This window comes from Gymnodraco acuticeps, unplaced genomic scaffold (assembly GCF_902827175.1).
Source record: "Gymnodraco acuticeps unplaced genomic scaffold, fGymAcu1.1, whole genome shotgun sequence".
NCBI classification, from domain to species: Eukaryota; Metazoa; Chordata; class Actinopteri; order Perciformes; family Bathydraconidae; genus Gymnodraco; species Gymnodraco acuticeps.
In genome coordinates, this window is record NW_022989982.1 from 325,162 (window position 1) to 337,567 (window position 12,406).

At 41.0% G+C, this 12,406-nt stretch overlaps 1 protein-coding gene across 2 annotated transcripts in view; it reads right to left on the bottom strand.

Annotated features, from left to right (window-relative positions):
• ctnnd2a (catenin (cadherin-associated protein), delta 2a) overlaps window positions 1–12,406 on the bottom strand; it is a 232,945-nt gene that overhangs the window by 22,897 nt on the left and 197,642 nt on the right. For both annotated transcript variants that reach the window (XM_034212013.1, XM_034212012.1), the window contains exon 19: window positions 12,243–12,393. In XM_034212013.1, the coding sequence (XP_034067904.1) occupies window positions 12,243–12,393 (151 nt within the window). The remainder of the gene's footprint in view (window positions 1–12,242; window positions 12,394–12,406) is intronic.

Below are 12,406 nucleotides of genomic sequence, written 5' to 3' on the forward strand. Positions count from 1 at the left end.
GTTTTGGGGATATTTATTACGTTTGTTTTGATGTAAGATGTTTTTGTAAGACACTTGAGAATGTTTTTTAATCTTAACTTTGAAATGTCATTTTTTGCCTCATGTTTTGTTTTTACAGTTTTATCACAGAACAAATATTAATAGTTATAAAAGCAAAGACTTCACTTAACCAATCTGAAGCAAAGCTGTGCTAAACACCACTCCAGTGAAATAACATCCGGCCTCTTTCCTACATCTAGATATGATACCCAGAGCCTGCAGAAGAAGCAGAGCAGATTAATTATAGATGTATATAAACAAGTGGGAATTGCTGCACTTTTCTAACGTCAATGCAAAATTTAACATGTCTTAAAAGCTAAATCTTTTGATGTTCTCATTACCCTGATGAAGACTTTTTTTTAAAAAAGGCTACTAAATATAGAATTACTCTGAAGGCCACATTGAAGATTGTAGGTATTTAGTTGAAACATGACTGATCTGAATACTGTACATATAACTAAAAGCCAAGGAACTCCCTGTACTAACTGTCATGTACTCTCACAGTGATCATAGGTAGTCGTGCGGGGAGGAAAGAAATAAAAGATCTGTGCAGCAAATTTAAATTGACTTTTTATGAGGTGGTGTTGACGCCTTCTACATAAAAGTCTGACACAGATAGCACCTCTGCATGTTGGAGAGCAATCTCCCCACTTCTTCTTTCCGTGGCGCTGAAATGTGATTCACCTGGAACATGTCCTCAAGGAGGGAAACAAGCCCTGCGCTGATGACGGCACAGTCTAATAAACCTGTATTACACGGCTCCTCCAATATATAGCCATCTTCACCAGGGAGGCAGAGGTGTTAATGTATTCCTGTGCAGCATTCCCTCATGTGCAGCTAACCCCCGCTGAGCAGGGCGAGCTTCATCAGGGCCATAATGGCTGATTTGATTTAAAGAGATCCAATTACCCTCAACAATAGAGTGATTTGATTGTTTACTGATGGAGAAGGGAGAGTGTTATTGAAGTCAAATTGGAGGTAATTGTCTCAGGGAGATATGGGGCAAGATGAAATGACTTTCGGAGGATAAAGGTATCGGGGTTTGGGTCCCTGAAGTGGGCTTCTGTACTCTTATGGTACCAAAAAGCTTCTGGCTAATCTGTTTTTATGAAGCCTTTCTGGGTTATATGAGTGTGATTAAGGCTGTATCCAAGCCATGTTATTGTACAATGGAACGTACCACAGTCAAAATAGGGTAGTTTCACAGGGAAATATTGTTTGATTTCTATGAAAGAAACTGAGACTGCTGTTTTCAAGGACTAATCTGACACTTATACTCTCAGGTAATGCCAGGTGGATGTATAGAATATATCTCTTAAAAGGTGAAGCACTCAAAATAATGAAACCCCAATGTGTTAGGTCGACATCAGCGACATTTTTATTATAACACAATTAGGAGGTGCCATACTGTAGCTACGGTTAACATATTCAGCGACAAAAGGAGAATTTCTATGCCTTTGTTATTTCCCGGGAGTGATTTATTAAGTAGTTCATCACATTGTCGAGAGGGGGCGGCAGATTCAAAGCAACAATGATGTTGGTTTATGATTTGTGGGAATATTGCTTTATTGAAAACATAAAATGTGCTTTGGATGTCAGCCCGTGAGAGCTCAAACTGAGTATAAGACTGTACACCAGAATTATAGCAACACACAAACCCTGGAGATGCTCTCAAACATCAAAATGGTCAGTTAGGGGGAGGGAGGAGCATTTGATTGGCACTAATTTCACTTTCCCCCCATTTATGTAATCCAAATCATGAAAAAATGGATTATGGGCTCAGTTGGAAAGCAGCCAAAAAGAAGTATTAAACACACACACACACACACACACAGGAATCAATTATCAACAACCTGGCATCCTCATCGTATCATAAAATATAGGCATGACCTCCATAGTCTGCAAAGTGAGGTGTTCCTTTTTAATTTATGTATAGATAAATAAATAAATGTTTAAATGAATAATAAACTAAAATAAATGCAGAGGAGAGTACGAGCAGATGAAACAGCAGGTTTAAGCAGGTCAGAAATCAAGGTAAATTGGAAAGCGGCATGGCGTCGCTTCCCTGTCATAAAATATTTTGCCTTCTTGTGTTTGCTGCTTTTCACACCAGTTATATCTCGCCCTCTGTGTCTCTTTGATGTTTGTGGGTGACAGCTTTACAGCCTGAACTGCAGAGGAGGGAGAGATACAGAAAGGCAGGGATTTCTTTCCCCTCTGCGAATAACTTGTGGCTTCATTAAAGACTGACACTAAGAAGAAGCCTGCTTGGTAGATGCACACAGTGTCAAAGGGTGGTTGCATTTTGATGGTTGGTTAAAGCTACACAGCACAACTTCACTATGATGATTAGTGAAGTACAAGTGGATGCATTTTGTTGAATAAAATCACACGGGCACACTTTTGAATATGATAAAGTCCTTTGAAATAGAAAACGGAGAACAACTGTATGTGTCTTTGCCAGAGAATAAATCGGATCCTCAAGGGACAGCTGTTGGACCCCAAACAAAAATAATCGCCGCATGACAGCCCTCTCTTCCTCCTCTATATTTCTTTTTCTTTTTTCAATATTTCTATTCCTCTGTCTGCCATGCTCCCAGTCTGGCACAGTGGAGCAGAGGACGGAGAATGCCAGAGACAAAGTGTGCCGATAAAAGACATACCAGACGCTCGCACACAAGAGAGTCATTCTGAAGGCGACACAGATATTTCATAAACTACCAATGCAACAGGGGCAGAGAAGTGTGTGTCAACTTAGTGTGTGTCAGTGGCCACTCTTGTCTTTTGGCTTGTTAGTCTTCCAAAGTTGGTTAAACTCGCCAAGGTGCAATCTTGGTGCGGGTCACAAAAACAAAACATATGTGATATGTGAAATGTATTTTTTTTGCCCCTGTGCTTGATCAACCATTCAACAGCCCATGTATGCGTGTTACAGCTGTCACGCAACACACACATAATTTCAATCATGCAATTAGTGTCATCCTTGACTCACACTAGTTCAGTTTCCACAGTAACACTCCCTAGCACTGATGTCATCAATGCAAGACACAAAGAGGGAATCTGCGAGAGCGGGAAGGATGGGCGTTATGAGCTCATGTCTGAAACAGCATGGAGAGGGGTGGGGCGGGATGAACTGATGAAAAGGATGATAAACGAGGAAGGAAAAGAAAGAAAGAAGCTAAATGAGATGGAGATAATACTCATGTTGAAGACAAGAGGGGAGGGGGGTGGGAATGGACGTTTTAGCCAATAAGCGGTGTGGTGACAAGAGAAGAAGACAAAGAAATACAAGGAGTGAAAAATGGAGTAAGAGAAGAAGAAAGTAAAATGCAGAGCCTTTGTTCTCAACCTGGGGTCCAGACATGAGGGGTTTGCAATATAAATGCTGGGGGTCGCCATTATTTAGATGTGGGAATGTTTTTTTTTTACATTACATCTCCCACACCAGTGATATCAACCACCTTAGAATCCTTTTTTAATTCAGTGTCGGTGTGATCATTAAGGTGTGTCCTTGTGAGTTTTTGATGGGTTTTCTAGCTGTGTTTCCCAACCGGGGGTACGCGTACCCCTAGTGGTACACGAGGGAACTGCAGGGAGTACGTGGAATTCCAAGGTGACAAGTAAAAAAAATTCTAATCCCGTCAAAAATGATAGTACGCGATTAGTTTCCCTAGAGACACAATAGTCTGTGGCACAACCGCGCCAAAATCCCACAATGAAAATAGCTGCTTACCTGCAGCCAGAAAAATACTGGTAGGTCTGCGCTATGGATGAATGGCTGAAACGTCCGCTTGCTCTGGATTCAGGCCAGGGTTCAGAGGAGCCCACCGAGAGAAAGAGGCCAAACTGAAACCAAGGCAGTACAGTGAAACATATATATTATTTGGATTAATTTCTACTTCTCCCCACCGCAGCCTCAGTGCTTCTTTTGTGGTGAAGTCCTGGCTAATAGTGCGATGAAGCCAGCGCATTTACAGAGACACCAGAGCACCAAACACTCGGGAAGTGTCGATAAAAGTGAAGAATTTTACAGACGAAAACTGTCGGAATTTAAGTCGAGCCAGACAATAATGATGAAAGCCACGAATGTGTCAATGAAAGCACTCGAGGCATCTTACGCCGTGTCCCTGCTTGTGGCTAAATCAAAAAGACCTCACTCTATTGTTGAGGAGCTCATTCTCCCTGCAGCGACTGCGTTGGCCGAAATTATGATAGACAAGAAAGCAGCCGAAGCACTCAAGAAAGTTCCCCTGTCGAATAACACGTATCCCGTCGGATCAATGATATGTCTGTTAATATAATTGGACAAGTGGTGAACAAAATAAAACTAGTCGGTCAGTTCGCTTTGCAGCTGGATGAAATGACAGATGTGAGTGGAGAAGCGCAGCTCCTGTCCTTCGTGCGTTACAAAGATGCGTCGGACATAAACGAGCATATTTTATTTTGCAAAACGCTGCCAGGAAAGACAACTGGGGAAGAATTGTTCCAGCTTATCGACAGCTTCTTCAGAGAACATGATCTGCAGTGGAAAACCTGCAGCCACATCTGTACTGATGACGGGGCGCGTAAAGGGACTTTTTGGGCACGTAAGAAAGGTAAATCCCGACATTAAATGGATGCATTGTATTATTCATCGTGAAGCACTAGCTAGCAAGAGGATGAGCCCCTGATTTAAGTGCTGTTATGGATGATGCTGTGAAGATGATACATTTCATCCAATCTCGGCCATTGAATCACAGGCTGTTTGAAACTCTTTGTCATGAGAACGGCACAGAGCACGATCAGCTATTGCTTCACACAGACGTGCGCTGGCTGTCTCGTGGGAAAACGCTACTGAGACTTTATGAACTTCGCAATGAAGTGTTTGTGTTCTTGACGGAGCATCTGCATCCTCTTGCTGTGCAGCTTGAGGATGACAAGTGAGCGGCGCGCCTGGCATATCTTGCTGATGTGTTTACCAAACTCAACGAGCTCAACCTATCACTTCAGGACAAGGAGTCACATATCCTGACATTGTATGACAAAGTTCAAGGATTCACAAAAAAGCTCAAACTATGGGAGAGGAAATGTGATGAGGGAGACGTGAGCTGTTTCCCACTACTCAATGCCTATCTTGCCACCACTGCTGTTGCCAGGGGTCCAGTGGTCAAACTGGTGCAAGCACACCTGTCCAAACTCTGCACTGATTTCAGCCATTATTTTCAGGACATTGCAAATAAGTCAGAAAGACTGGATTGGGTGAGGAACCCATTCATTGTGAGTGAGAGCAGCAACAGCCTTCCAGCAATGCTGCAGGAGGCTCTGATGGAATTATCATCTGACCTCTGAAGATGGCATATGCTGAGAAGTCATTGACTGAGTTTTGGTGTGATGTGGAGAAGGAATATCCTGATTGAATTTTTGCCGTTTGGTTCTACTTATTTGTGTGAGGTGACCTTCTCAGCTTTAACACACATCAACACCAAGCAGAGGAACAGACTGGATGTGGAGACCAGCCTGGTCACAGCTGTTTCCACACTGCCTCAGAACTATCAAAGCTTATGAAAGACAAGCAAGCTCAAGTGTCTCATTAAAGCTCACATGACTGGTGAACAGAAACTGCTAGGCCTATACTGATTCTGGATATTATTTTGCTAAGTGTTTTGCTCCTGAATTAAAGTTGAAATGCCTGTTTAAAGGGGACTTATTCAAAGGGACTCCAGGTTTAAGCCTAAATGTTACAAGATATATATAGCAAAGATAAGTTGATTATTTTGATTTTATATGTATTTATTTCATTATATTATTTATTTTCAAGGCAACATATTCATTTTTATTCATTTTTATTGAGTGATTTAAGTTAAAATTAAGAAAATGCCTGAGAATTAGAGGTTCAAATTAAGGAGATGAAATAAAGTTATTTTCATTCAATAACCAGTTACGTTCTACTTGTGAAGGATCATCAGCACGTACTGTATGAGTGAGGGGGTACTCATGGTATGACAAAAGGCTCAGGGGGTACACAAGACAAAAAAGGTTGGGAACCACTGAGGGTAAGAGCGGTGGAAAAAGTCACGGAAGGCAACAAAATGCCTGGAGAACATTTGACAAGGCTTAGGTGCTCGTTTTTCAAAGTAAAGACAATGAAATAAAACTGTCAACACAAACAAGGCATTTATTTATTTATTAATCAGCAGTCAGGATAATCAGTCAAAATCAGCAGCAGGGGGAGGTGTGCAGAAACAACTGATTGCGTTTGAATCTCTCGCTCGTTGACTACGATGTTGAAAAGGTGAGGCTACTACTTATTTTCATTCTTTGGGGTTTTACATTTTCACAAAATAATACTCCTAATTTTAGTGGTCACCAGTACTACAACAGTCAAACAATGACTATTTATAGGTTGTTCTCTGCATTCAGAAAAAGCACAGTCATCTGAAGGTGTTTTCATTTGCTGTGATGCAAACAGAACCGATGAGATTCTACACCTACTCAAACTCTGCCGTGCACCCAAACATGAAAGGTGGTGTGAAGCCGAAGGAAACCATTTTGAGCTTTGTTTCATGTTAGTAGCCAGCAAATCTGGTATTTAAAAGGTGGCTAGTTAGATTTAGTTTCAGTAACTTTACATCTCTTATTCAGTACAATCACCAGTATACTGTAAGATTAATATCTATTTTGTGCATTCTTCACTTTTCATTAAACAGTAACCTTTGTTTGGATTTGTTTGCGACCACAGCATGTGTTCATTGGGACCTTTAGTAGTGAATGGCTGCAGTTTTTGGCATTCCAGTGCTGTTCCCAATTCATGTGTGTCAAATTACCATCTGTAAGTAAATGGGGAAGAATTGCGCTGACAGACTGTGTAGCAGTGAATGGGACTCGTTTATTGCTACACAGGCGTACAGTGCATTATGCTAATCAAAAACTATGAAGGGGGTGAAATCAGGAGAGAGACAAAAACGGTGACAGATGAGAAGAATCATTCTCAGTATGTCACTAAATCACATTAAAGAGGAATTGGAATATAAGCATACATATGTGGCGACGTCTTTATTCCTCCTCTTTCTCATCTTCAAACCCATTCAGTCTCTCTGCTCTTCTTCATCATATCTAGCCTCGTGCCTCTCTTGCTTCTTCCCTCCTGTTATCCAGTCTAACAGTGCTTTCCAGAGGATTTGACACACTGAGGTTATTGTGTGCAAAAGATAATTCTCATCTCCACTCACTGTGCTGAGCTCTAATGCAAACTACCATTCCCCCACGATGCCGCCAAACACACCGGCACTAACAGCTTCTGACACACTATCGCACAAGTTTTAAGAGACAAGGATTTGGCGTTTCATTTTCAGCAAGGTGATTTACACAAAATTAGCCATGCAAAATGATATTATAATAGGGTGGAGCTTTGATCTGACAAAGACCCACAAACTGCTCTGTGAAATTGCTTTGTCACTTGGTGTTGAACTGTTGTTTTGCAGAATGAAAAGGTGTTTTACTGTGAGGTTGGAGTCACTGTGGTGAGTAAAGCTTGTGAACACGGGCTAAATGGAGCTTGTCTCTTAGGAACCCCTGGCCTCTACCTCTTTTCTGTCGACATGTATCAAATCAAACCTAGCCAAGAGCAAAGGCTCGACCCTGCCTGATCTCTCTCACCCTCCCTCTCCATTTTCATCTCTGAGACTTTCTGTGTTTCTTTGACTTTGTGTGTCATTAACTGTTGCTTTCTGCCTCATTAACCAACAACATATAGGAACAGATATAATAATAAGGATATATTGCACTAATATTGATACATTTTACTTGATTTCACACATAATAAATTATATCTAGCTTAACAGAGACATGTTACCAATTTATATTGAATTAATGGATGCATGAGAAGACAATCCCACTGAGAATAAAAAGCCCACTCTGCAGCTCCTGAATGTATCTCTTTAGTTAAAGGAATGGTATGCTCATGACACTCATTTAATTTTTTTTATCATCCGATAAAACAGACCAGTCTCTGCCAGTCTCTCTTTTTTTTTTTTTTAATCCGATGACATTATCAGTGATTTTAAACTGATTAATTACCGAAATAACATCAACACTGTGGGCGGCGCCATTTTACCGGACGTGACGTAAACCATGCGTTTGGTTTCGAGGACACGTTGATGTTCATGTTATTTACTGTAGTTACTCTCTTCAAATATGCCTCATTGTATCGCGAAACATTGCCACAATTCTGATAGGAACAATCCACGGAATGCTCGGTTCCATCTGTTGCCAAAAGGTAAGCGTAGGAAGTACGTTCGGAGGCAGTCGCTAGCGAAATGTGGCCGGCCCGAACCGAAAGATCCACAGGCGCATGTATGCAGCGAACATTTCAAGTTTCCGGACAACTACTCTGAGAGTATGATAAAACATAACATGGGATTTATTGAACAACCATTACTTAATGGAGATGCAGTACCATCGGTCTTTCTGGTGTCATCACCGACCAGGACACCAGTTCGGCCAGTTGAGAAATCGCCCTCTGCAAGTGTGAAGCGACGGAGGACCAGAAGTAGTGCTCGGAGTAAGAATAAGGTATGTTATGGCGCATTTCCATTGCAGCGGGTAGCCCCGTTTAAACGTCCTTTATCGTCCAGGCCAGGCCAGTTTTTGGTGGCCTTTCCATATAGCGTAGTACAGGCTAGTGGGTATTTCCCCCCAGTTTTTCCTGCCCCATAAAATCGTGGTTCTAGGGCCAGGGACAACGAGGCTGAGTATGCTAAACTAGAGAGGGAATCGCTAGCAAGGGTGGTACTACATGCATACATATCTAGTAATCAAAATCATTGTATCTACTAAGTAGTACTAAGTAGGCTCGAACCTGTATGGCTGAATTCCCCCATCCAATCTCTTCATATTGCTCAAAACTTCGCCATGTTTTCGTGTGTTTACAAAGTGAACGCATGGATGACGTCACGACCCTCACGTGACTACTGAAAATGGGCAAAATGGCAGCGGCCTGACGGAATATACAGGTTTTGATAAAAAAGAGCTATAAAATCATTATTTACCGGGGAATATCGCTGATTTCTTCAGGGTATGGTTTAAACATAATGTTTCACTAAATACTGAAGTTTTGATTAATTATCTAATGAGTGGAGCATTCCTTTAAGAAAACCAAAGCAATGCTTTCTGCTCCCAAGTCAGCGTCCTCTTGCCTCTCCACCCTTGATGGCGTCTCTGTTGAGTTTGTCGATATATACAAATATCTGGGCTTTTGGTTGGACAGAAATCTAAACTTTAAAAACCACATTGAAGTTCTAACTAAGACATTTAAATTCACACTCGGCTTCCTTTACAGACTTAAACGTTGTTTTTCAACTTCTTCCCGTAAAAGGTTGGTCTCTGGCTTATTCCTGTCCCAGCTGGACTACGGTGACATAATCTATAGATGTGCCTGTCCCACTGTTTTGGTCAAACTCTACCCACTCTACCATGCTATATATATCAAATGCACCCTATAGGACTCATCATTCCACACTGTATAGCCTAACTGGATGGTCCTCACTTAGTATGCGTAGGATGCAGCATTGGTTTTTATTATTGTATAAAGCCATTTTAGGTTAGCTTCCACATATGTGCCAGATTTGCTCCAGTTTGTGACTCTTTCAACCTCAGAACCAGTGCTTGGATACGGTTCCAGGTACCTGCTGTGCAGACTGAGGCTGGAAGTCTTTTTTATTATGGTCCTTCCTGGTCTTGGAATCAAGCCTCAAACTGATGGCACTTGTCCCTATAGCCTGTTTTAAATTGAAGTTGTCTGAGGTCCTTACCACCAGCTGCTCTTGCAGTAATAAGTAGTGTACCTTTCTTACTGTCCCAAATGTGCACAATGTAGTGACTGCTTTTCATCTTTTTGTTTGCTTAGTTGTGTTCTCTGTATTTTATGTCTGTGTTATGTGTAACGTTGCTGACTTCTTGTCCAGGTCAGCATTGTAAATGAGATTTTTGTCTCAATGTTTTCACCTGGTTAAATAAAGGATAAATAAAAAAATAAAAAATAGTTTTGTTTAATGTAAAATCAAACATCTGTCAAAGAGACACATTAACAGTGTCTGATGAAACTAAATATCCAGAAACTTTAAGAAAAGCTGGATGACAAACAAGATGTTTGGATGTAATGTGTATAGAGACTTGTCTGCTGGACATAAGAACATGATAAAGGCCAGTTTAGGAGTCTTTCAAACACTTAATACTCAAGAGGTTTTCTGGTTTTAGAAGAAAACTGACCAAAGAAATTCCTGTGTCCCAACTACCTATTGGTAGACAGTTAATAATAATGTTAACTGCAAGGCTGTCTAATCCACAATAATCTCTCTCAAGATCTCAGATTTGTTGCCCAGGTGCATCTGATTCTCATCAAATCTGCCAACAAAGCACTGATGATGCCAGCCAAAACTATACATGGGAATGATTGTCCATAATCTCTTTTTGTTTTTTCTCTTTCATCAGCCTATCTTTATCTGATTGTCTGTCTCTGAGACCTCTGGGAAATAACACTGGGAGAGATTATCACACGCAGGATTTAAACCATGTTATTCTGATGCTGAATAACTCAAGTGTGTATTCAAATGAAAACGCCAAACAAATTAGAATTTATTTTTGCTGTGAATGTACAAGTAATTACATTATTCAATTAGCCTGTGTTTTGCCTGCCATCTTCTCTACGAAGCACAAATTCATTACATTTTCTACCTCTCTTTCTATTAATCTCCTCTTTATGCGTCTCTTCTTGAGCTAATGGCTTAATATAATAATTAATAACATATTACCTCTAATATTTTAATCAAATAGGGGAACAATTGAATGATTTCCACGGCAAAAATGATTAAATTCAAATGAAAAATAATATATTTTCAGTTTGAGCAAGTGATTCAGTAAGACTTTAAAAAAGCCACCTGAAAGACGAAGTTGCTCTAGGAATATAATACTGTATTATAGTTTTAATTAAAAATAAATACTTTTAAATAAACCCAGATATCTGTAACTTTGCATTTAACGGAATGGCAATCCTAGAGATGACATGTGAAGGTCCTTCTCAACCTTTTACAGGAAGAAATAAACAAATGATGCACCTGTAAGGATTTCTCCACCTCATTTGATATTCAACTGACTTGCCGACACATCTGCAGGTGCATTGTAGAACAAAACAAACAAACATTAGCAAAGACCCTTCAGATCAGACTGATAAATCTCTTTTTGTGAAGGCTTCATTATCCTGTAATCTGCTGCTGTGTGCCTGAGAGACCTTCACATTATGGGCGTGTTGAGCTTTGCCAGCGGCATTCCCTGTCGTTCTTACAGCAGACAAAGGCTCCACGAGGGTATCAGGGTTGCTATAGAAACCACTGAGCCCAACAGGAAACGAGATAATCGGCGATACCAGCGACGGAGAGAGGTGATGTCACATGTGCACATACTGTACGTGAACACACACACACATTTTTAGACAAAGAAAGGAACACAATACAAAAGTTTCTTAATGTGGGAGGTTGAGATCTCTGATGCTCTCAGTCAGCCTGAATGAGGCTGACTCTTGACTACAGCTTGCTACAGGCCAAAGCAAGCCGCTGATCATACGTATCTATTGCTTTCAGTGTCTCTCACATTCTCTTCACACTTTTCCTCTAAGCACACATATTGATATTTCTGTTATCCCCTAACTTAGCCCCTGATGTCTTTACTTATTAGCTTCTACAACAAACACAACTTGGTCTTCTTTAAGATGAGTTTGCTCAAAAAGAAACTACACAGCCATCCTATTTCCAAGATGATGTGAATGCTGACAGCAGCAGGTTCATTTTAGACACCATGAGCACATGTACAGCCTCGTTAAAAATTACAGCTCATTATATAGAGCTGATCCTAGTCAGGTGAGTCATCATGCTTTATTACAATGAGGTGACTACAGGCTGACATTAGTATTGAATCATGACTAATTGGTGGAACTAGCTACAGGGCTCACCCTTGTGTTACATCACTGTAATGCAAGCTTGACATGCATACTCTAAATGAGAACAATGTGACAGAAAGAGAAGAAGTAAAAAGGCTACGAGATAATTCAATTAGAGATTATATCTGAGAAACAGTGCAGGTGGCCATATTCATGATAGTGAAACGATAAAAAATGCCAGTGAGGTGACTCCAGGCTGATATCATCTGTGTGGAAGTGTTTCTCCACTGCTCACCTATCAGCTCCTTGTTCCTGATGTCCAGGGCCATGTTTCTGAGAGCGGTGGCCACGGCACACACCACCTTGTCGTTGTCTATCCTCAGCAGCTCCACCAGGATGGGGAGGCCTTTGTCCTTGCGCACAGCAGCCCGGATGTACACTGACCACTGAGGGGGGGGG